Genomic DNA, 26,374 nt, shown 5'->3' with positions numbered 1-26,374 from the left:
GGGTATTGTGTTATGCCATAAACATTGCTGTGTTTGGCACAACCCTGATACAGATATTCAGACACCTGAAAAAAACATACGGTAGATTGTGCATCTAAAAAAAAAAAGCTTAATAAATCCTCCATATATAATTTGAATAGAAATTTCATGTTAGTATTACACAGCAGGTTACAAGCTACAATAGTAAATCAATGTGAATGTTATATAACAACAACAAAAAAGTGATATTGGTGTCTTTTTCTGATAATATGAGTAACTGGCTTGCATTGGATTGAGTGACACAAGCCATGGCTGGAAACACTGAAGAAATATAAAAGCTAGAGGTGATTACATCCCAGGTCTGACATTGGACTGAGTAAGCAAGTTTAACAACTTTTCAGTTATACCATTTATCCACTTCTGTCCAGAACTTATTATTGAAGCACTTAACAATTACTGTATATAGTTAATATAGGATATGGACTTAGTAATGTGTGGAATGTTTTTTTTTTATTATTTTTAAAATGTATACTTATAAAAAGTATTCCATGAGCAAAAATGTCCATTTCCCCCGGAACACTTGCCCCCGCCAATCACTTAGGTAAAGTAATTATATCTGTTCTTCTCCTTTAATAAAAGTTTATTATTCTAATTTCCTTATATGTATACACTTGTATATTCGATCTTCTCAGACAAACAAGCACTTAGGCCACCTTAGTTTTGTGAACTGTGGGCCGAGTGCCTGCTAACATGTCAAGTGAGCCAAGGAGGACATCTAGTGGCACTCAGTGACAACTACACCCACTGTGGAGCATGAAACTTTTTATGGTGACTTTTGTGACGTTTCAATCTAGGCCCCGCCCACTCGCGTTGCTGTGTGTTATCACAACTGAGAAACTACAAAGTTGTGACTGCACAAATCACGACCGCGATTCGAGGACACCGTCTCACGAAGGTACTAATACTCCAACGTTTTACTATGTTCATTGTGCTCATCTCTTGAACAGTTACAGAGACGCTTAGTAATGCCTGTACGACTTGAAATTTAAGAGTATCACCCTGGTCGCTCGTATGGTACACACCTTGCCGTGTATGGTTGAAGGTAGTACTTATGTTCTGAATGAAAGGCAGTTGTATACAGCGTTCAGATAATTTATTTTTTATATATATATGTGTATTTTTTTAATCGCTTATTCGTGGTATATTTAGCGGTGGTAAACTTTTATTTCGTTTTACTTTGGAGCGTCCGATCGATTCTCTCCAGGAACGGTTCTCGCGAGACTCATTCGAACGAAACCGGCAATTTAAAAAGTCGTCCTTTACATTTCATAAAAGTTATTGAGTGATCTCAAGTTGTGATACTGAGTTGTACGGAAACAAAGCCAGCATTTTGTGTAAAAGAAATGTGCGCGGTAACTTTACGGTGAAAAGGTTTGCGGTGACGTCACTGTGTTTTTCTATCGCGGCATGGTCGGAAACGTGAAGTTGCACTGAGCGTTTAACGTGTGAATTTGATCTTGATTTCGTTTATTAATATACGGTATGCGTCTGCTATTAATGGAGAGACACTTTATAGTCTAAAGTAAAATACACGTAGACAAGACAGCGGCAGGGAAGAAGGAGAAAGAAAGGGTGGGGTGAAGCATATGCATCGTGGGAATCCCCAAGATTAAACATTTCCTGACACACTACCACATTAAAATGTTACAAGATGTTGGACTATATCTCGTGACATGATGATGTCATCTCAAATTTCACGCAAATATTCCTTTTCTGGTGTCAAATTTGGGACAGTTTAGTTGAACACAAAGTTATCACAGTTGTGCATTGACTTGCAAGTTAAATTTCTTCAGTGACCAAGCTTGTATCACTAAATTTGAAGTAATATAGTAATAGTCCTCATTGAAATTAATTCAGAGACTTGTAATTTAGGGCATGTGTAACTCAAGGTATTTTGTTTTATGAAAGTTTCAAGTGGATACACAGGTTAACAGTATCGTCGGCCATCCATTGGAAGACCATTCAACTGCTTTGCTTGTCACTATCCTACGCTGGAATGAAAGATGAACAAAGATATTTTGTTTCATTTAAAGAAATTATCATTTTCATTCCAGCTCAGTGAAATTGGAACACGAGTGGACCACAACAAAATGGTTGTGACTAACTGCGCTACAGTAGGCCTCATCTAGCATCACTAAAGAAAAATTCAGGACACAGCTTTGCAATCACTAACTACAGTGAAACAGTGGTGTCTTTTTTCTTTATGGTCTGTAAATACGTACATACTTTATATATGTATTCCAAATTCTCGTAACCTGATGAGAGCATAGGGCTTGGGGCCAAATTTATGTCAATATGTATCGCGATAGACATGTGATCAATATATATAGAAAATATATTCATTAAAATATGGAATAACAGAAGTTGCCAGTAACAGTGGGAATGTAATATCTGTCAGGGGGCAATTTTTTGTCCAGTCATATATAAATCAGTAGGTGGCTGTCAGTGTTTATATAGGAAACTGAAACTAATGGGAAAACTGAAATCCACACATCACCTCACGACATATCACCGCTCAGCTAAGTACATTTGCCTTCTGTCATCAAACCATTTAACAATTTTTCATGAATGGCTTATCTTAATTTGTTATTTTGGCTGAGATTCAAAATGTGGATTGCAGTTGCACAATCTGGTAACGTTGCACATTACAGCGAATCAAATGCATATTAGCCTTACACGCGCCAGAAATACATTTCTTTGATTCATGCGAGCGGGCCCGAGGCCGCTGCCGCACCCCGTGAAGCCACAGAAATATGTAGAGTAAGTAAATACCACGCTTGGGGAGTAACAAAATACATGTTCTGGCATTGTAATTACAAACACAATTAGATTGCTGGTATATTTATTAAAAATGGGAATTATTTTTCGGAATTACATTTTTAATGCAGGGAGAGAGATACCGCGTTGAGTCCTTGCCCGGTCGTTGGCCGAAAAACTTTCCCAGACTTAAGTGGATAATTGATCACAAGGTTGCTCAATGTGGTGCTATTACTAACCCCACGTAAAATTTGAGTTGGCCAACAAGCAAACGATTTACGTCACTGTCTGGATACATTTTGTTTTTTGCGTGGTCAGTTTCAAATGTTACAGGAAGGAAATGGATGGTGACTGTTTTGCATCATTTTTACTGGTGGACTTATTGATTCATTTTAAATCACATTTACAAAGAAACATGTGAGTTGTCAAAATCATCCGGACTGCCTGTTACAAAAATTAATTAATTAATGGAGCAGTTTTACCTGGTGTGGTGAATTGGTATCAGGCTGTTCAGTTGGGAGGACTGAACTGAAAACTCAAGACCCTCACCTCCAACGTGTATACACACGTACACACATTACATATTCAGGTTTCATTTTCTCCATTCCCTTGCACCTTTTGTGCATGCCAGAAATTGGAACTTTTGTTGAAATTCAGAGGTAGGGCTGGGCGATAAACCGAAAATTTACCGTTACCGAAAATTATTACAATGACCGAAATCATTTTGCCCATGTCGGTAAATTCGGTGTTTAAAAAAAAAAGAAAAGCCTTTTCTGTCTGCGGCAATGTTCATGCCCCTTTAAGACCGCTACAGCGCCTCTAGTCAGGTGACTCCACCCGTCTGATCGAGAAAGAAAACAGACGTCGCTGTCGTAACTGCCGATTCAAATCCAGAAGCTTTTTCACCACCCACAACACAACAATGCTGTGCTGAAAGTTCAAAGTGAGAAGCAAGGTTCGACAAGTGACAACAGCCCATTAACGGAGGCGACACCATACGAGAGAAGGTCTCAGAGGTGGACGCGATAGCCTAGCACATAGCTAAAGATAAAGCTCCTGTAGTTACAGTGGCGCGCACAGGATTTAAATGCTTCATGAAAGCCGTATTTCCCGATATGGACTACATCGGGCCGGGAGCTTAGACATGTCAAGCATTTTGCATCTACATCCGACTTGTGGTCGGGTCACAACATGCATCCCTGATTGAGCCTGACTGTGCATTACAGAGATGACAAGTGGCGACTGCGCACCAGAGTACTCGAGACGGCACATTTTCCCCGATGATGCACACTTGTTTATTTGGCTTGCATTGACATTTTCATTCACTTGCCATTATTTACATCATGAGAGCATCTTGGCGCAATCTATTTGCAGAAAAAGATTTTGCAAGAGGTACCCTTTTTCTTTGTGACATTGTTCAAGTCATGCAAAGCAAGCTATTTGGAATGTTTATACAAATTATTTTTGTACTTTTAGTTTTCATTGAAAAGTAATGTGTACCAGTTGGTCAATAAAAAAAAACAGTCAATATGCATTTCCTGCATTTATTTTTAGATTTTAGTCCACGGGAGGAATTTATCGTGCATTTATCGCTATCAAGGTAAAATTGCTCAATTTCTCGCGATATTGATTTGAGGTCATATCGCCCAGCCCTATTCAGAGGTGTACTCCTCTCCCTCAAATATTGGGTTTACTTTTCTACCTGTCATTTAAGTAACACAGAAGGACTATACATTTAGTAATCTATTATTGTGTTTGACTTCATATTAGTGATGTCTATGACTCGCTCTTCCTCTGTGACCTCCATCTCCCTGCTTGAGATTAAAGCTGAGAGCCGCCTTGTCCTCCAAGCTTTCCTCCAACGAACGCTCTCTGTCCCGTTTGTGGACCGGCCGGGCAGAGTAGGAGGTGCTTACAAGGATTACAGCAAGTACAGGTAATTTACTCATCACTCAAGGCTACTGGTGGTGCGAGGTTTAGTGCTGTTCCTTTGTGTCATAAATAGTTGCAGAGCGTATAACACATTCCCGAGACTTAAAATGTGTGGATGTTTAAACAAAATAGAAGGCATGTTGTCACACTTATTAAATTGGAAGCTTTATTCCATCCTTTAGCAGCACACACGTAATAGTGGCACTTAGACGTATACATTTGTGGGTACATTCGTCTAAGTATTATCTACATTTATTAGGTTTTTGGAGTCCTCTGAAGTATGCGCCAAACAAAACGAAAACGGAAAACGCTTGCCTTGGTCTGTTGCGCATGTGCTGACGACACTGATAACTTCTGTGTATGGAAGAGATACCAGTACTTAGTCTACGGAATTAAGGTAACCTATGTTACAAATTCTGGGATGAATGTTTCTGCTGTCGAGTAAACTGCCAAGATGCCAAAACCTCAAACAGACGTGTTATCAACTGATATGATATGAGATGATGACACATATTAGTATGGCAGCACCCCACAATGCTCTTTAAAAAATAAATAGATATATAAAAAATAGGTTATGTATAAATTTGTAATATTAGCCATTACATATATTGGAATTAATAGTACACTATTTTCACGATTCCTATGTACTGCACTAGTGAACGTCTAAAAATGTGACCAATTTTTGTAATTTCTCCTTTTTTCGTGTATGATATGTTCCCACGATTTAGAAACTTTTGGTGGGCAAAAATAAAATGTGGGTATACTGCAGAAATTAAGGTAATTTTCCACAGCAATTTGCCACCTGTTACAAGTTGTTGGTACCCCTTTGTTAATTAAAGAACAAAAAAACTTATGCTACGGGCCTGGAAAAAAAAGATGGTATCTATAGAAAAGATTTAAATCAGAAATCAATTTTGATGTGTCTCAAAATAGACACGTGATATGCAACAATAAGAAAATACGTTAGATAAGCCGAGAAGAGAACTGAGATCCACGTTGAACCTCTCGACCCATCACGGCCTAGTTAGGTCCAGTCCATTTGCTTCCGTCATCAAACCAACTTGCGATGTTTCATGAATGATTGAGCCTCAGTCGCTGTTTTTGTGGTGACAACTACGATCGCAGATGCACAATGTGGCTATGTCTCAAAAAAACATCCATTCACGCTAAAAATAAATGTTTTCATAATTTCATTTTACATTTTAAGTGTGCGTGTCCCCTTCAAGCCATAAAAATTCAGTATGAGGGATGAATGCATATTGTGTTTTCCAACACTACTTAACCATATTAGCGAAGCGTACGAGTGCTTGTCACCACTATACATTTTTAAATGGGCGCACACTTCCTGATTATTTTACTTATTTGATTATTTTCCTATGTGACTATCGTATTTTGAATACACCTGGGGCAAAATAGTCCACATGAGCAACAGATGAAATGCTCTTGCCCAATCTCTTGTCCAAGATGGCTTGTGCAGATTCTTTTCAAGTTCATATCCCTTGGTTTGCATTTTTTCTCAAATCTGCCCTGTGTATCATGGAACATTTTATTACAGCACTTTTTTTTATTGTAATAACTAGATGGATGTACTTAGTAGCTTTATGCAAAAACAAAGACAAATTTCCCCTTATGTCGAGGAATGGCACAAGGTTGTCGAGCAGCTGAATCATAATGTTATTTTTTCAAGTCATAATTTGTAGTCTGCTAGTAATGAATTAATATACATACATATCCTGTTGTTATTTACGGTTCACACTGTTACTGAATTCACAGCGCTGTCATAAAGCCAGAACCCATAGGCAAAGATGGATGGGATTCTCAAGCCGAAGATCAAAGCTCAGGAGACGAGAAGAAGCCGGGATTTAAAGACTTCTTAAAGCAGTTGCCCCGCCGTAATACTGTGCGATCTTCTGGGAAAGACGGGGGAAGTTCTTTAGAAAAGGATAGCAAGCCCAGACCGCCCAACATTAAAGAGCTAGCCGAGGTAAGCAAGTGATCCCAAGCCTCCGAGCGTCAGTTGACGCGCAAACAAAATGCAGCAAAAATGATCTTCTCTTTGGGTTAAAAGTGTTGCTATTTTTTGGTTTATGCTAAAAAAGAAATGAAAGATGAATCATGAAATAATATGAAAGACAGCTTACTTAAATTTGAGTTATTAACTTATTAAATACTTTGACTCATGACAACACCACAAAACACAAAGTCATAAATTACATTACAATAACGTAAACACATCTGTGGCTTTATTACTTTCATCTCTGTATATATGGGCATACATGTAAAAGAATATACTTTTGAACCTGAAAGTATATACACACACTATTAAATAAATATCTAAATGTACATCTGTATATATTAAAAAAATGTTTACCGGCCCGATGAAATCATGCTAAGTTTGTTTTTTTATTGTTTTTGCGATTTAAAAATTGTATTCTACTACATTGCGTTGTCAATTCAAGTTGAAATAATTGTTCAGCCCTTATAAGAAACCAATCACACACCTTGCAACTGATATACAATTTGAAATATATCAAATAATATAAATACACATTACAATAATTTTATAGAATCATATGTGCAGGATTATAAACTAAGTTTTTGTTTTTATAGGGCGGTATTGACATATATCATGATACAAATCTCACATCGGTTTGATAACTGGTTTTTGTACGTGAGTCTAATTAAAGTCAAATTATGAGGGTGTGCCACGTTGTATAAATTGTTTTTATGCCCTGGGGAAAAAGAAGACAATGGCATCTTACTCTGCGTAAAATTTCCATGAAGCTTTAGCCGCTATCGGGAAAGAAAAAGTCATCTATTATTGCATAGCATCATTGTATGTGCCAAATGTTGCCCAGTTGGCATCCATTGCAGCCTGGTCATCCTGGAAGGGGGATTCCCCCATCTGTGGTCCCTTCTCAAGGTTTCTCACTTTTCCCCTAATGAGGTTTTGTGAGTTTTTCCTTGCCCTCCTGGGGGTTAAGATCGGGGATGTCGATTGTGGCTATGTAAAGCCCTTTGAGACTGTCTGTGATTAAGGGCTATACAAATAAAATTGACTTGACTTGACTTGACATGGTGTGGCCACCCTCAAAACTTTAACCGAAACCTATTGAGAATTTATGTAAGGCAATGAAGGACAACATCTAATGACGTTAAATTTATGCCACAATTACGTAAGCCTAATGTCAAATACTGCGTAGGAAAAAAAAGTTTTGTGCGTACCAAAATGTGCTTCGCGTGTACGCTACCCTCCATGCTTACGCAAATAATAGGTTTTACGCTTATGGCTTCTTGGCTTACAGTACCACGTCCAGGAAGACTCAAACACAAACCGTCAATTGAAGGGTATTCCGCATTCTGTTCTTGTTGTTTTAGTAATATTTTTTTACAATATCATTGTTTGGTTCAACAATATTGTCCTTTTAGTTCTATCTGCTTTTATAAACGTTTTTTACATTTTTTTTTTTAATATATATAATCAAACATCACCTCTCGGAGTAGTGAATTTGCATTTTCATTTTTGGATAGCGTCATGGTAGTTGTTATCCTGTTATTTCACCCCACGTCTGAGTTACGAATGTAGCCTCAAACAAGAGTCACTGTCCCTGGATTTAGAAGTTCAAGGGATGCGAATTACCCTGTAACTTGATCGGCAAAAATGGTTTTAAGTAGAAGAAGTAGAGTAGAATTAGCATTTTATTTTAGCTCTTCATGTAATGCAGAAATTTTGACATAAGATTTTATAGTTCTCCATTGCTTTTTTAAAATTGATGTCTATAATCATGAGAAATATTTTGAGTAATTTTGCAAATTGCCGGTGTTTGTTCTCTAAATTGCCCTTTAAACGGATCCTCGGTTTTGGTGTCAACGTAACCTGGATTTGTATGTAGGTTAGTTAGTGCAATAGTTTAGTCGTAGTAATTACGTTGAATATTTGTATGATAAACACTTCATTAATATTTAAAACATTTAAAAGGACAACAGCAAGTAACCGAGTGTTTCTTCTTACGTTGTTTGACGACATTCTTATGAAGCTACAGTAGATCATTCAAACATTGTTTCAAACCGTCATAAACCGAGGACCACTTTTTATTATCGAAACGTATGATAATGTACAATCCTAATTTCATTGATGTTGTGTGAAATGTTAATAAAACGGAATACAATGATTTGCAAGTCATGTTCAAACTATATTTAATTCAATACACCACCAAGACAAAGTATTTAATGTTTAAACTGAAAAACATCATTGTTTTGGGAAAATAATCATGAACTTGGAATTTTATGGCTGCAAAACACTTTCCAAAAAAGCTGGGACATAGTCATGTTCTCACCTTTTTTTTAATTTATTTTTTTTATAGATGAAATAAACATTTGCTAACTGAGGACACTAATTGTTTAAGCTTTGTAGGTGGAATTCTTTGCCATTCTTAACCTGGCGTACAGCTTCAGCTATTTAATAGGTCTCCGTTGTCGTATTTTACGCTTCATAATGCGCCACACATTTTCAATTAAATACAGGTTGAACATGATTTGGAAACTATTGTATTCTGTTTTTATTTGCATTTTACACAATGTACCAACTTCACTGAAATTGGAGTTGTAATTGCCGATGATCAAACCATTGTACTCACTTTAAATTGCACTATTCACTAATTAGGTAAATGAACAAAAACAGCAGCTCCTTGGCTGGGTTTTCTTCAGTCACTCCATCTTACTTCCAGTTTCCCAAAACATGCACATTACGTTTATTGAAACTGGCTTAAATTGTCAATGCATGTCTAATAGTGAAGTTGTATTTTACACAGAGTTTAAACTGTGGTCGTCCCAAAGGATATGATGAATTAGTTATGTTCTCAGTCACCTCAATCCAGAAAGGCTTACCCTGATTTGCTTGATTAGGTCATAATTTTATGTGGAATTTGTCAGCAATTTAAATGGGCTGTCGAGAAAATACCTTGCGCAGTCAGAAAATCTCTTTCTCTCTTCTTTCAGGGAAAAAGTTCTTTGTATCAGTTCATAGTTATTTTTTGTCATTCTATCACTGCATTGTGCCATTTCTAGTCCGACAAGACTATTAAAAGAGCGAAATAACATTTTCCTCAAGGAGTTTATATGCTCAATATTGATCAGAAAAACCTTTTTCTGCAGGAAGATGTCTTGTCTCCATCCTCTGCATCCGAAGAGGACGACAGTGAAAAGAAACAGACCAAGAAACTGAACAAAAAGAAGTTTAAAAAAACTCTTTCCAAGTTTTTCAAGCTAAAGCCAGAGAAGGAAAAGACCAAGGAGAAGGAGAAAGAAAAGGAAGAGAAAGAGAAGGAGAAGAACGAAGAGGAACCTGGAACTCAACCTCAGAGGCCTTCCACATTGCTATTGGACAATGCAGCTGAGCCAATACCAACCATTGTTTCCCCAAGTAAGCTTCTCACTTACAAAACGGAATTAAACCAAGCTTTGCGACCCACAACAATATAATCTTCGCATCACTGTGATGATCTTTTGAGTTGTTGCTATTCACAATGTGATTTTGGCGAGTGTAACCCTTGTGTTGTTGTTTCACGGGCATATAGATCACCCTCCTGCATTCTATCATGAAGTTGCGGAGAAGCTGGAAAAGATTGCCCAAAGGTCGACCAGTACAAAGAGGACGAGCCCCACGCGCCCGCAGTCTCCCTCAGGTATTACAGGTAATAATACACCTGCGTACTCATATGCATACAAACCCTACAAGGAAATAACCAACTCATTCCAATCAAGTATTAGGTCAAAACCTGTTCCGCGAGCTCGGTTCACATTAAACAACGCCACGATGACAACGACTGCATTTATTGCTCTCTGTAGCTTACCGATTCGTATTGCTTACTTGCTCACCATGACTACGTCTGAGACATTTTATAGACCTTTTCACCATGATATTACACGGAGAAGACTCGAGCGATCTCCTTAGATGTCATCTGACCAAGGCGGAGCTATTTGGAAACACATTTTTTTTTTTTTTTAGCCTTCGGCTTTACCACTGTAATTTGAATGTGTGACATATCAGTTGAAAAGATTGTTACATAAGTTAAATTGCAAGGGAAACAGAAATACAACTGCCAATTATTACAAAATTGTGGTCACAGAAATAATTTGAATCGGACAAAAGGTAAAATCAATATAAATTTGAAAGAAAATGAACCTGGTGGCACAGTTGGTGACTGATTAGCACGTCTGTCTCACAGTGCAGAAAAACAATACCAGCGTAAATTATTGTATTCGATTTTGTTTTGTTGGTTAACGGTTTCTATATTGTGGTCCAAAAATGTTTATAATTTAAAAAGGGATATTTGTTTTAATTCAGGCAAACGGATACCCTTTAAATATTTAATGACGAAATAAACAATGTCATTCTTTGTTGTACTTAGAAGCATTTTCTACACAAATGATTCTATTAATAGTCGCGGCGGAGAGTTGAGGGGGGGAGCCACAAAATGTTTTTGTAACAGAAAATAATTGAGAAGCACTGCCATCGGAACATTAATTAACACCACAGGTGTGTTCAAACTTGTAATCCGTCAGCCGGCCTATTAATAGGGTGACAAGTCGTCACTATGCGGTTTGGTTACATGTTGTGTACTACATTTTTAACATTGACCGGAGGAAGTAAAGGACAGAGTTGTCTCAGGAGATTCTGAAGAAAACATTAAGCAAGATTATGAAAAGGTTTATAACTTCCTCCGACCCGATTATTATTATTATTAATTTAATAAAACATGCCTTGCGAGTGCCAAGTGTGAAAGTGGGTCTTTGAATTTATTGTTGCAAATGGCTTTTTACTAGTGATGGATAAATGAAGCTTCGTGAAGCATTTTAGATTATTTTTGTCTCCTCTCGATGGCACGCTTGGTGTAAAGATGGAGCGGAAATGTTCTGAATTTCTATTGCACTGGCCTTCATCTTAAAACCAGGAGCACCATTGATAGGAGTACAAAATATCACAAATGCTTTCGGAAGCTTCTTTTTTTTTTTTTTTTGGTATATAATGTGAATTATGTACGGGTGTATGGATTATTTTGGATTTAACTCTCACTGAACGAAAAATCCTTCCCTTTTTCCTAAAGTTGTGGATGACAAAGAGTTATTGGTGCAGCAGCTTGTTCAAGTGCTGTCTGACGAGGGAGATTCTATCAACAATAAGGTAGGTAAAAATTGTAACTGAATAATATAATGTTCATTTTACGACCAATAGAGATGTAGTTTTGGTTTGAGTTTATATCATCATGTCACCCAAGCTGCCATCTCTTCTGATCATTCTGACCTGGTGTCTCTCTGGTCATGTACAGATCGAGATGGACCCATTTCTGCGCTCGGGTTTGTCTCGCCTATCGTACGCGTCCTATGCCAGGCTTCTCGACACCGTCAGCAACACTCAGGTATCGGATGTACCACTCCTCTTGCCGACGGCGAGCCCAACGTTACGCCGCATGGCCGTCACCATGGAGGTGTCACGGCGGATAGTGACGGCTACTGGCGTTCATCGCATGCAAGGGTACGCGGAATGTTACATGGAGACGTTTGCCCCCTGGTTAAAGAGTCAAGGAGGATGGGTGAGTACTTGTTAATGTCAGTCATGTGATATATTCCATTTCAAAGGATTTGTGTGATTTGAGATTTCCTAACATTTTATATTTCTTTTCATCCTCAGGAGAACGTGGTAGATATGAAGGATCCTGTGGAGTATGACTGAAAAGTGTTTTTTTTAATTTTTTTTTTTAAATCTGGACCATCTTGAATAAGTCTTGTTGCCTTGTTTTCTTTGATTTAAGTTATTAGTTAGCTGTGAACATTTACTTGGATCTTGGATTTGGACTTGGATCATCGGCCTGTCAAAGCAAGAGGCCTCTCAAAGTTTGAATGAGACTGAAAATGTTTGAGAAATTACGGTATGACACATGTTCCTGCTGGCAATTTACGATCAGCCACCGTTTAAAATCAAAGGCCGTTCTGGAACCTGTAATGGAAAATAAGTTGCAGGAGCCAATGAAACTACTTTTTTTTTTTTGTGCACCAAGTGCTGAGCAAGTTTTCTCCATATGATACACACAAACTATTTGCAACTGTGTCATTGGCCATAACACCTTCATTAAGAGGAAAATGCTTATTACTACCTCCGTTGATAGTGTGGCTATTTACAGATTACGGTTGGATTACATTAAATTTGCAGTTCACCCTGTTCCATCTGTGCAAACACTACCATCATTTTGGTTTCTTCGTTTTTTTTTTGTTTTTTTGTGTTTTGCTCAATTGATGTTTTCAGAACATCAAACCGTTGAAATCATGCATCGCTATGCACCAAAGTTTTTACAATGTTTTTCTGTTCTTTGGAATTTGTTTTGAAAATGTTCAAGATATATGTAATAAGTTATTCAATGTGTATGTCTTTCTACATGCAACAAATTCTGTTATGAACTACAAATGGAAAATGTTTTTTCAATGAATTCTGTATGCAGGTTTTACTGTGTTTGTATTTATAACATTGCAAAAAAAAAGCCCCACGACTAGAGGTAATACAGCATCTAAAATATATATTTATTTACAGCCTGAAGAACGAACCGTCTCTAAGAATAAGGGAAAATAATAGCTTTAGCAAGACGCATCAGCTCTGTTTCAGATTACAGTCGGAGCGAGTCTCTCAACCAAGGACAGTTTACATATGAGGGCCAAAATATTTGATGCTCGATGAACTTTATGAACTTGCTGTTTATGCACTGTAGAAATTGAGAGTGGAAAAAAGGTACGGAACATTTTCACTTGATTGTATGTAAACAAGATCTTGGTCTGTAAAAAAAAAAATATCGATTTTGAAAATTAAACTATGAAATGGAAGGAATCATGTGTAATGTTGTTGTATTTCAGCTGAGGTCCGCAATATCCACCAGAGTTAATTTAGTGCAGTCAAATTTGAATAACACACATGAGACGCAAAATATCATGTAAGGCACAATAAAAAATGAAAAGCATAACAAAAATATAAGGCATCATTAAATCAAACAGATAAATGTTGAGACAAGCAGCCTGGAAACAGTACAGAAATAACGTCACATCACAAATCGGACCAATCAGCAACAAGATTTCTGAATAAGCATATTCTCATTATAATAGTACATACATGTTGCTCAAGCAATTTCAAGAAGGTAGAGATCGTCTTTTTGGCCTGTTACATGAAAAGGTCAAAGAACTACACAAAAAAAAAGCTGTCGCTTGAAAAAAGATTGTTAAATTATTCATTGGGAGTAAGAAAATTTCCCCTGAAAGCAAAAAGAAAAATTAACTTGCAACAAAATAATTGTGGTGCTTAATGTAAAGTTAAATGCCACTCATGTACAGTGGTCACTACTAGCGGGGAATACACACAAACACACACATGTATGTATGTGTATATATATATATATATATATAACAGGAGAGTATTTCAGCAAATAATGATGCATATGTGGGGGGATCCAGAAATAGGTTAATCCGCATGTAGAAAACATATAAATATACAAAAATATGAAATATTTTGTTATTAGCAAAACTGTTAATTTAGGGTAGTTGTGGTCTAAACCTCACATTGGGTAGTTAGTTGCCTTATACATTTGTTGAGCCTCTGATCATGTCTGTGTAAGAAGCATTTTTAAATTGCTCCATTATCAGCATGTGGCAGCACGGTGTTCCAGGCTTGGCTCAAGCCCTCCTGTTTAGAATGAGCAAGTTCTCCCATGCTTGCATGTTTTTTTCCAGGTTCTTTGGCTTCCTTCCACATTCCAAGAACATACAAAAGTCACCTGGAATGGGCTCGAAGCTGACCCATGATCCTAATGATGGCGAAGCAACAGAAAATGGATGGATGAGCAACATCTCTCTTGGTTATTGTCCAGTCATCCTCTAATGGCTTTGCTCGGCCTCTTGTGAAAGAGCTCTCAATCATTATAACAGGCTTTGTCCAAAGCAGATGGACATTAAATTGTATTAATCAGATTTAACACATTGATTTATGACAGTTACAAAGAGGAGATGCAGTGCCTATCAAGGCTTTGCCATCACCTGTCCAGATCAGTCTCCCAGGGTTTTGTCATGCCCCCACAAATTTATTTTATTTTTTTTAAATATGATTTCATTTTCCAATAACAGGACACAACATTACCACTGGTGCCTTATGTGCCAGTTTGGCAGTGGAACCATAGTTTCGCATTTTTGAACAGTACCCCTCCATCAATGGGCCAATCAGCAAGTCCACGTTCAGTCCAAATACTTTTCAGCACACATAATTTGGCAGTACATGAGCAGGGAGAACACCAAGGCCAAGATCTGATGGGAGAAGAAAGTAGGTTATAATAATAAAAATGTGATTAAGGGTGTCTTTCAAAATCGTCATCATGCGATTCAAGGCATAAAAATTTCCAGTAAATAATTAAATGTACTTAAATGAACTCTAATAAAGGAAGTAATAACTATCAGCAACACATTGTAAAATGATTAGCACTGATACTATATTTTCCGGACTATAAGGTGCACCTGTATATAAGCCGGAGCAACTCTCCCAAAAAAAAAAAAAAAAAACGGGATACAAACCGCACCAGGGTATAAGCCACAGTGTTCTATGTTGAAAAAAATGTGTTGTCTACTTCTTGTACAAAACGATTTTTTACTGTGAATGCACTTAAAGGTACAAAAACTGATTTTTAAATCAGTGCCTTTTAACACGGCAACAACTTTGCTAATTAAAACAGAACAGACCCAAGAGAAAATAAAAATCAAGATTATTTAGCATATTTTCTGAACTATAGAGCGCTCCTGCCGGTGAAAGAAAAATCCATAGCAAAGACGCACCTTTGTATAAGCCGCTTGGCTCAAAATCCAAGGAAAAAAAGTTCGGAAAATACTGTAATTTATATTTATTTGAGGTAGTTCCAAATTTGTAACAATATGCATGTTTTGTGAAAAATTTGTGATATTTAATACTTGGTTGTGTACATGTATAAAATATTGTTTAACGAGAAAGTAAAAAAATATTCTTCTATATGCACATATTTTCTATGTGGCCCCACTAGTCTAAACACAACATTGTGATTAATATTGCATTGGTGAAATACTCATTAAGCATATTAAACCACCCATTTTCATCCGTTTCCGGGCGCAGCCATTTTGACATTCTACTGCCCTCTGCTGTCGACTTGAATTGACATTAATGTGCCCTCTGGCTCGCATTACGAATTGAGCCCAGACAATGTGATGTTGACGTGTTTAGGCGAAAATATGCCGTCGACAACTACCTGCACGACACCGATGCACACGCCAAACACCAGAACTGATGGGATGTTATCCAGAAGCCACTGCCTGGCCTTTTGGTAACAAGGCTGGGAAAAAAAAAACACAGGCATTGGATAAGAAGATAATATAGTTTATCTCATGATAAATTAAAAAAGCATGTTGTATGTGTTTGAATAAAAAAAAAAAATTGTGATATGTGTATTTCAAATATTATTACGTATTGCCCAACATAGTACTGCATTGTGATCCCGTTATGCATTTATTGCATTTATGTCAATATGATAAATATGACATCACAACATCTCTTATGTGTGTAAATCCGCGATAAAATATATATTTTTTTCCTCTCTTAATAATTATTTGAGCTGCAATTGGTGTGATCTCCCGCAGTTTCCTTACGCTCATGTTAAAAATGTGACTAGCGGTCACATAGTACAGCAAATCACTTCAGAAAACTGCATGACTGCATTTGTTTATTTTGTATTAAATGCATTATTCACCCGTTGTTCTGAACCATGCCTTTGTCCGGTTTTTGCACTCAACGTCATTGCAAACAACTTTCAAATGCCCAATTATCTATCTTCCTTTTAAAAAAAAAAAAAGTAATCGGACTTCATCAATCTCGTTCACTGCTGTACATGGTCAGAAGACAGGAAATGACATCAGCTCACTCCCTTTGTGTTGCCTCCAAATACACTCCAGCTGATATTTCTTTTGCCATGGTGGGAGTCATTGAAATGTTGAAGGAGAATGTCATGAGAAGCTTCTATAAAACACATCTGGGTGGTATTGCGAAATGATGCATGCTGGTTTTAAAACCCCTTGGGAAATTCATGATAATAACGCATGTGTTGTTCATTTTTTCCCATATGGGATGATTATATCCTTTCACAGGAAAAGAAATCTACACACAAACAAGTTCTATGGCCAATAACATTTTTGGCTGACTAATCTTGCTATGGTTCACATTCACTATATTTATTTGTTCAAAGACCTTTTACTAACCGAGACACCTGGAAACTGCTTCAAATTGCGGCGTGTTTTGTTTCTTGGCATCATTGTTTTTTAAAAGTGATAACCTGTATTTTAATACATGCATCACAAATAAACCAGTCTTGTTTGCCCGCATTATATGAGTGGAAGACACGACTATTAAAAAAGAGGATCGTCTCAGGTATCAGGGATATATTATTAATTTCAACTGAGATTGAACAGAATGGTTGCTTTGGCAACCGGAGTCCACAGTATGACACACTGAACAGCAGCAGACTGTTGTGGTTACACAGTGAGTCACTGGCAGCCACACAAAGCTCTCTGGCTGCAATATCTTCTGCACTGTGATGCGCAATGGGATTTTATAAACAATTCTTTTTGACACACTTATGAGAAATAACTTGGCGTTTCGACTGGATTACCGAAGGTGCTGGGAGTTCGAGTAGATAGAAAAGATGCATTTGTATCCCCTGTGACAGCTGTCAACCGCATTTTTACTCTACTGCATTTAAATGTGCAACTGGAGTTACATATGCTAGGATGACACTGCGGAACAATTTGAAAAAAAAAAAAAAAATCTTTTAAAATTGCATTCAGTTATATTCTAGCAAGTTTTTCTCATTATTACAATTGGGCTCATCTCGAGCTACGTGGCAACTTGTTTATGTGGTCACAATTGAGACAGTGCAGAGAGAGGTGTGTGCGGCTCCCAATAGGTCAGTACGGTCGTTATCTTCAAACAGAATGATAGCATAGAAGCAATTGAGAGCATTCGTGTTGTCTTTTCTCTTATCCTTATAAATTCTGTTTCATTTTATGCTGTTTTTGTTTTCAAAGCTTGTATCTAGCTAACTCAGTTTTTTAGATCCATAAGTATACATTTATTTCACATTTTTTGATGAATATGGGAAATTGCTTGCTAGAGTAAAACTGAGATTACTTTTTGATTCCGTTCCGTACCCAAAAATCGGATAAAAACTGCTTTTAGACCTAACTCAACAAAAAAATTGTGTTCCTAGTGTTATTGTTGCAAGAATGCCCCAACTCACAACATACACAGGAGTGTAGCGATGTTATAGAAAATGTTATCGGACTAATTTAATAATCCCAAGCAGCAATGTTTGAATTACCTAGTATTCATACTTTTTGGAGTTGGAGGAAAAAACAAACAGCTGCACAAGACTTCAATTCATGCGCCATTAAAACAATTATCTTGGCTGTGTGTTTGTGATGCCACCATAGAAGCGTACCAATGACGACCAAATGGAAAAGTGATCAGAAAAAGGGAACAGAACATCTTATTTTGACCAAGCAAAGCTAGTCAAACATGTACAACATGGCCAAGTCCAAATCAATCGACATGAATGTGATGTGCTGCATTTAGTCTCAATGTGAAGAGACTCACCTCCCAAGCACCACACCACTCTTACAATTAAGGTTGAGCACACACGTTTGCATTTGTGTATTAACAGTTTTGCTTCTTTTTGCACATATGCCAGTTGAATTATATTGAATTTTAACATTGCTCTACAGATTTTATGACCACCATGGATGAGATTAATTTCATTCCCATTATTCCATATGAGGAAAAACAAAACAGATGTTGACCACTTTCTCAAAATGGATTGTATTCAACTTTAGTCTGCTGAAGGCATAGCACATTCTGTTCAAACAGCACAATGCATTTTTTTCCCTACTACGGCAACAATGGAATGTAAAGGATGGCGCCTGACAAACCCGTTGTGCTCTTATTAACATAACACTTTCGACCTCCCTTGTGCAGCAGCCCACATTAAAGCATCTGGAGAAAATTTAAATCGCATAAGAGTGGATCAGTCTTGTCATTTGGAAACCATATGCCCCCGCCCCTCTTGCATCCAAGTGTAAATGAGCAAGCATGAAACTAACCTCACTCCATCCATCAGTGCATTGATCAATCCCGACGGAGCAGCAGGACGATGGCAGCGTTCCATTGTTGACTTCATACCAGTCGGTTTTGTTAGTAACGCCGCAACATTTGAACTGGGAGAGGAGTAGGAGACAACTCAGAAACATGACTCATGTGTGCTTCAAATGCTCCAAAAGTTGGACAACAAATGTTGAAAAATATGGCGATAGAGTTGCAAGCCTTCAGTGTACCTCGATAGACTGGGCTGTCTTTTCTGTAATAAATACGAGTGTATTATAAAAGAGAGAAGAGTTGCTTTTAAGTGATTAATGACAGAATGATGTGACTTAATGCGTACATTTGACTTCATTTTTGGCCTGGACAATATTATGATGATGGCAGTTTGGGCTCTGGACTGAATTAAGGATAATAGAACTGATCCCCACGGTAAATTTAATTTTGAAAGACAATCTAATCATAGCTCATCCAGAAATTACATAACGTAAAGTACCACTTGTCGATACTTTTCAAAAGACTATTCGGGCCATAGTGAGGGATCAGTCAAGAAAAAAGCTGTCTAAAAAAAACTGAGTCATAATATTACAAACATCAACTTATAAGTCGAAATTTGGATCAACTTATTTCTTGATATTAGTCACAGATTATGTAGCAGGACTTAGTTACAGCTAGTGTCAGTCCATCATAACTGATTTTGATGTGACAGAATGACAGGTACAATTAAAATGAATTCAAATAAAGAGAGAAATAATTGATATAATAGCAAAATAAAAATAATACCTATATTATTGAAAGAAATACATATTGAAATAATATATACATACATACATAAAACATGTAAATAAATAAAAGGTGAAATTATTAAATGTGTATTGGAATAAATGAAAATATTGCAATAAATAAAAAAAAATGGAAACAATTAAATACACATACGCATACGCACACATTTTTATTTTTTTGTTGTTGTTTTTTTGTTTTTTTTATTCTTACCATTTTTTGGACGTTATCCCAAGATTTTTTCAGCCCAGGTTTCGATTCAAAACTTTTCATCCCCTCCTTTAATTCACCTTGCGCTTTGGAATCCAGCTGAAAAAAGCAGGGGGGGAAGGAGTCACATAAATTGTTGTTCATAGACACAAAACAGCGGGCGAGAAATCATAACGCATGTAGACTTTTTGTTTAGTCAGGTTAACAATCCATATGCTAACCTATTGATCGATTATTTTAGCCACTTATCTTCACGTGAGTTGGAATCTGTATGTACAACTTGCATATTTACTGTACATTTGATTGCTATTCGTGGCGGATTGGAGCCGGGTCGGCCTCGCCCAAATTCACAAATAATTGACACCCACTGATATGGATTGGGAAAAAATAGCAACAATTAAACCTGAAAAGACCTCAGAAAAATGGTAATAAATACTTTTACTCAATACACGGAAAATAGTGGGGAAAACAAATTATCACATTATCTCAAAACATTGGGAAAGTATGTTCAATTGGAGATGCTTTTAAACCTTGCATATTAACGATGGCAAACACAATTTCCCTAGAGAGAACAAGATTGTGTTTGGTGGAATGTTTTTTTTTTTTTTTTGTAGCTCCGACTAATAAAATAATTGATTTGAGCTGCAAATGATGACATTACAATTGATCATCAATTTTTGCATAAAATGCCGATATCTGCGATATCTAGTATCACCTTTGTTTTATTACACAAAATTAAAGAGGATTTTACATAATATTGATGAGTCAACACTATTGCACAATACTGTATTTTATTAATCACAAAATGCACTTTCACTTCATTTTTTCAGTCAGTGCCAAACTGCGAGTACATATTGATTGTAGTTTTAAGTTTTAATATCACCATCCACCACTAGATGGCGGATGTGGCTTAGTTGCACACGCGCTGTGGTATACCTGTACTACCCTATACTACATTAGTAGGCCTAATATTTTTTCGCGGGTTTGGAATGAGACGCAGGACAAAAACAGTACCTCAATAATATAAAAATTTGGAGTGTCAGTAAAAAAAGAAAAAAAAAGTTTTTTTGAAGGTGATCTGACCTGATCTCGAAAGATGTGTATGACCAGTGCTAGAGAGACCTCTGTCAGAACAAGCAGCAACAGGATAACAAAAAACTGCAAAGGAGCAGAGGGGTTCAGTTTCATGGCAAACAATCACATCACCACACTGACATCTTCAGTGTGACCTCAAAAAATTGGGGGCGGGACAGTATATGTGGAGCTACCATGAACAACAGGCAGCGTTGCTCCTTAAGGGCCCCGAGGCAGCCGAGAAAGCCCGTTACCATGGTGATCCCGCCAGCGACCAGCAGCAGGTTAGCTGCCGAGAGCGACGGGAAGGATAGAGGAAGAGATGAAAACTCGGACTGGGTGAAGGACAGCCAGACTCCGACGCCAAACAATCCACATCCTCCCAGCTGTTAAGAAGACACAGTAGAAGGAAGCATCCACCATGCAATACGTACATGTATTTTACAATGAAATGGTACTGTCGCGGATTCACTTCACTGCAAACACTTACCCAGAAGATGAGGTTAAAGACAAACATGACATATTTGACGCAGCACAAACATTTCCGAGACGCTGACATCCTGCAAAAAGAAAGTAATAAAGAAATACCATACTGTAATCTTGTGATCTCCACTACCACTATTTTGCCAGCGGCTAGATGTTCCAACTGACTTGAACTGGTGGAATGTTCGATTGCTCTAAATGCTTTGCGAGTCAATAATGTGATGAGATGGACTGTCTTTTATAGGTTTTTTATGCTGTGGGATTATTGATTGTGGGTGTGTGCGTGCGTGTGTGTGTGTGTGTGATAAACAGCAAATTTTATTCAGAAATAGCTTTATGTTTCCCTAATTGTGTTCTGGACACAAATTTCAAAAATGTTTTGATTTTTTTTTTTGTAGCACATAAGGTTTTAGAGATGTTTTTAAATTTTGTATTTAAAAGATTGTGGAATACAGATTTTACCATGCATTGTAATTTATAATTTTCATAAATATTATGACATCAATATTAATTCATATTACATTGTTTTATCCGTGACCCTTGTGAGGAAAAGTGGTTTATATAATGGATGGATGGATTACATTATTATTATTATTATTATTATTATTATTATTATTATTATTATTATTATTATTATTATTATTATTATTATTATTATTATTATCATCATCATCATCAAGCCACTTCTCCTCACAAAGGTTGCAGGTATGCTAGAGCCCAATCCAGCTGTCTTTGGGCACTAGGCGGGGTACACCCTGAACTGGTTGCCAGCCAATCCCAGGGTGCACACAAAGACAAACAATCGGTCACACCTAAGGGCAATTTTGAGGACTTTTGAGGGTTCATTTAACCTACCATGCATGTATTTGGAATGGTATATCTTTGCACAACAATAATAATAAGACCCTGTTAAAGTTCTCATAGTCAGGAAGGAGTTAAAGGAAAATGAAGCTGGTACAACAGAAAATGGATGGATTTATAAATATACAAAAAAAAAAAAATCACCCTGGGTTCTGCCGTGAGCCTGTGTACTGGGAGGGATCTTGGAGGTTAAAGTAATCTATTTAAAGTTATTTAAAAGGAAAAGCTAGGATATGTTTTCAAAACAATGAGCCTTGGTAAAGATCGTGTACGTCAAACAATATCTCCCTTTATGATCAATTTAGACATTTTTTGTTCTATTATGAAGTTGTTTTCCTCCAGAAAAAGTATAATTAATGGATTCAGAATTTGTGGGTTAATGGTTAACAAATGTGCAAAAAACAGATTTGGCAAGTTCAGACTCCATTCTGGCCTAGGTGGATACATTTCCTTTGCTGAGTGCCATTTTAGTGATACTGTATTTGGATGCAAAACTGCATTGCCCCAAAAAATTCAATTGTGGACTTAACTTGCACAGTACAGTTCGTGTCAATGAGTATGTCTAATTGTGTTTCCTTGACATGCTTGCATAGTGAGATTTCCTTGTCTCAAAAGTTAGTTTGTACAGCCACAAATTGCCCAACAGAGCAATAACCTTGTGTCAGGATGAAGATGTGCACAGCTTATGCCCATGCATCCGTTTGTTTGTGTATGTGAACCCGAATGGTCTTCCCTGTGACGACTGACCTCATACAGGAAGTCAAATTGCTGACAGGAAGGAAGCTCCCTTCCCAACTCAATAGACCTAATTATACTACTGAAGGCATTTCCCATGGCCGCACCAAACTTGTGACCCACAGAGGAGCGCCCAGCGGCTAACCACGACTGGTGTGCCGTAAACGATATGACATTTGAATTTGTGCTCTGTTTGTTTTAACAGCAATATTGTGTTTATAAACTATCGCAATCCCTTATCACATTGATAATTTGAAATATGTTTGTTAATTAAATGAGTCAGTATTCAACTACTTGAGGTTTCATTGCCCAATAAGTTTCTTTTAAGATATCCCAGCAAAATATGTAGACTACCATGTTAGAAAAACTGACTAAAATAAAATAAATTAATTTATTTTTATGATCATTTTAGTCATATGGCGTGTACACAGCAGAGGGTGTTTTGCATGGATGGTTTAATTTGCACTAGTCATTATCATTTTAATGTTAATATAATATATATGTATTATACACACACACACACACACCCATATATATATATATATATATATATATATATCAATTATTTAGTTGGTTATATATGTATGCATACTATACATACACAGATATGATCTAACAATCTAAATGTTAATTAAATATTTAAACAGTGTTAATTCAGGATTCAGGGTCAGTTTGCAACACTAAAGTAGATTTGAAATAATAAAATATTTTCTATCCATTTAAATACATGATAGCGGCTAATTTACTTCGTTCATTTAACCGCATTGTAACAGTTAAAGCTTGAACATATATATTAAAAAAAAGTTGTATTTTATTGTATAACAATCGCCAGATTCTGTATTTGGGCCGATATTTTTCATCTCAATTCTGCTTTTTAGTTGAATTTTATTCTTTTACAGAATTGCGGATTATGTGCCTTCATGCAAGGATGTAGTATGACGTATAGGCGTTATCGAAATACTCTTAATTCTAATCGTTTGTAATTCAAAATAAATCACAGTATTTTCCCCAAAAATTCCATGACTGTTTTTTTTACGTTAGTAACTTTTCAGAACTTCTCATTTACGAACGAAATCATGCTTTTACATTATGTATTTTTGTTGTTATTTCGTAATTATTTAAATCCCCATGATTCCAGAGCGGCTGCGGCCACGAATAAGGTTTCAATAACGTTATAATACCATTTTACAATGTGGCATTTTAAATTGCACACTGTCTTATTCGTACCCCAAAATTAATTTCTGCTCTTTTTGATGACAGGAAAGCATAAACCACATTACCCAGCGACAAAGCCATTAAATGTCTTTGCCTTTCCTCTGCTCTGATCCAAAGAGTGCAACGAGATACAGTAAACATTGCTCCACCTCCCCCACTTTATTACTGTCAATGAACCTAAAATGAACATCGATTCTCGGATAGGTACCTCACTCGCATGAAAGTAATGCTGAACAGTGGGAAATTTAGCTTCCATCGGGGATTTCTGAGGAATGTTTGGATTAGGCTCCAATATTTGATAAATGTTCCACCCCCCCCCCCCCTCTGTGATCCAAATGATTCATTGCACCACAGGAGGCAGAGCTGGTACAGATATTAAACGTTGAAAGGGGGCGTGGTCTCAGGGCTGATGTTTTAAGATATGATATTGTTTGAGAATTTAACAAAAAAACAGAAGTTGGTGAAATGTTTTGGTTGTATAAAATATAATTTGTGTGTAAATTGTGAGCAATTATAGTGCATGTTGAACTTTTTCAGTTAAATTTATTGCATTCAAAGAAATATACAAAACAGTGTTTATTACAACTGTATTACTTTTTTATTTTTTTAACATGGGCAGCACAATTTTCTTTACTGCTTAAGAAAGTGGACTTGAATAGAATCAAGAAAAAAATAACGTGCACATGCTATTTTTCATGCTATAAGAATTAAAAAAAAAAAAATGATGAGATTTTACCTTGCGAATTTGTTTCAGTTTCTGTCTAAAGTTGTTTCTGTTAGGTTTTGTTTTGTATGCCCAAACTTGCAAATCCCGTCGTTTCCCGTCTTCCTTCCTAGGTCCTCTTCAGAAGGAGAGTCCCCGAAGCAGCCAACTCTTTCAAGACCCTTTCTTCGCTGTTCTCCACTGCTGTTCTTCTTCCCCCAATTAGTTTGTCTTCTTTCCCGAGTCCCAACCTTTTGACTTCATGTATTTTTCCATCTGGGAAGCTTTACCCTAGTTTCAAAAGTTTCCAGATGTCTGAGTTTGGTCCGTCCCTCTCAGTGCTCCTCCCCTCTCCATTCTTTCCATGTACCCGACTACCTCCACATTTCTTCTTTGTTCCAAAACATTGTTGGGATCAGCCCGTTAAGGCCTCAATTAATGCAGTGGCTCTTGAAACTGTTCAATGGTAATTCGTTTTTGTTTACAATAATGTACAAACGTTCTGTAGATGGCCGCTACAGTAATACAATTTGTATGGATCAATACATTGTTCTTGTTTGTTCATTACTAACTACAGTATATTTATAAATTTGCAATTCAATTTGAACATTTTTTGAGTATGAGCACCTTTTCACACAGGATCTACAGTATGTAGCATCCCAGGAGGGACAAAATAGCTATAACTTATTTTTATGTAACACGCTACAGTGTACCCTTGCATACCAGCAGTGCCAAAAGATTCACCGAACATTTCTTCAAAAATGCATAAATTTTTTCTTATTTGTTTTTTTCCCCCCATTTGCCCCTGTTTTTCACGCCAATCACATGTTGGATGTTTAAAACAACTTTTTGACAAATTTGGGGGTGAACAAAAAAAAAAAATTCTCCAATGCACTTCAAGCTGCGTCAATTCTACACATATTTTCACAGGAGACCACTGTATTCACATTTGATAAAACCATGAGTGATAATCAATAATCAATAAAATACAGTAAACAATAGTCAGAATAATGCTGAAGATTAAGAGAATTGTGGACAGCTGCAAGCGAATACATGAAGCATGTTGCCATATCATAGAACATAAAGATGACATACTGCGTTAGCTTCAGTATGAAAGTAAACCTAACATTTATTTTTTTAAAGGGATAGTACACTTAATGAACTCTGGTTCAAGACTGAAGTTAGCATACAGCTAATTTACATGCGTTGTCCCTTGGCAAGGTAACATAAAGCATAGACAAGACATATTAACATGTAAGAAAATTCCTTCTAAAGTGCCCAAGTGCAAGTAGTACATTTTTTTCAATAATATATTTTTGTTTCTGACATGTGTATATGCCTGTTGCTGATGAAAATAATTCCTTTGTATTATAACCCAAAAATAACAGTGC

General features: G+C 36.8%; 2 protein-coding genes across 2 annotated transcripts; one reads left to right on the top strand and one right to left on the bottom strand.

Moving 5' to 3' along the window:
* Positions 1-849: 849 nt before the first annotated feature.
* Positions 850-13,597, top strand: bcl2l12 (BCL2 like 12). Its single transcript, XM_088316723.1, has 8 exons — positions 850-934; positions 4,567-4,732; positions 6,502-6,712; positions 9,883-10,150; positions 10,305-10,421; positions 11,835-11,911; positions 12,057-12,320; positions 12,419-13,597. The coding sequence occupies exons 2-8, from the start codon at positions 4,569-4,571 to the stop codon at positions 12,458-12,460; spliced, it is 1,143 nt and encodes a 380-aa protein (XP_088172849.1). The 5' UTR covers positions 850-934; positions 4,567-4,568; the 3' UTR covers positions 12,461-13,597.
* On the bottom strand, positions 13,282-26,363 carry tspan4b (tetraspanin 4b). The gene is made up of 8 exons (XM_088316724.1): positions 25,017-26,363; positions 21,477-21,546; positions 21,181-21,372; positions 20,996-21,070; positions 19,916-20,011; positions 18,928-19,041; positions 16,029-16,112; positions 13,282-15,063 (listed from the first exon to the last, which is right to left on the bottom strand). The coding sequence occupies exons 2-8, from the start codon at positions 21,543-21,545 to the stop codon at positions 14,995-14,997; spliced, it is 699 nt and encodes a 232-aa protein (XP_088172850.1). The 5' UTR covers position 21,546; positions 25,017-26,363; the 3' UTR covers positions 13,282-14,994.
* Positions 26,364-26,374: the final 11 nt, after the last annotated feature.

This window comes from Idiotropiscis lumnitzeri, chromosome 15, assembly GCF_059441095.1.
Source record: "Idiotropiscis lumnitzeri isolate Australia: NSW breed Sydney's pygmy pipehorse chromosome 15, RoL_Ilum_1.0, whole genome shotgun sequence".
NCBI classification, from domain to species: Eukaryota; Metazoa; Chordata; class Actinopteri; order Syngnathiformes; family Syngnathidae; genus Idiotropiscis; species Idiotropiscis lumnitzeri.
The sequence above is the reverse complement of the archived record's forward strand: the minus strand, read 5'-3'. Positions and strand labels throughout refer to the sequence as shown.

What these genes read in the sequence shown, in the direction of transcription:
- bcl2l12 (XM_088316723.1), top strand. Translation starts at nt 4,569, where the DNA reads ATGTCTATGACTCGCTCTTCCTCTGTGACCTCCATCTCCCTGCTTGAG. An exon ending in AAGGATTACAGCAAGTACAG is followed by an intron (nt 4,733 to 6,501) that starts GTAATTTACTCA and finishes CTGAATTCACAG; the next exon opens with CGCTGTCATAAAGCCAGAAC. An exon ending in ACATTAAAGAGCTAGCCGAG is followed by an intron (nt 6,713 to 9,882) that starts GTAAGCAAGTGA and finishes CTTTTTCTGCAG; the next exon opens with GAAGATGTCTTGTCTCCATC.
- tspan4b (XM_088316724.1), bottom strand. Translation starts at nt 21,545, where the DNA reads ATGTCAGCGTCTCGGAAATGTTTGTGCTGCGTCAAATATGTCATGTTT. An exon ending in TCTTTAACCTCATCTTCTGG is followed by an intron (nt 21,373 to 21,476) that starts GTAAGTGTTTGC and finishes TCTTCTTAACAG; the next exon opens with CTGGGAGGATGTGGATTGTT. An exon ending in TGTGCATCGGTGTCGTGCAG is followed by an intron (nt 15,064 to 16,028) that starts GTAGTTGTCGAC and finishes TTCTCCCATCAG; the next exon opens with ATCTTGGCCTTGGTGTTCTC.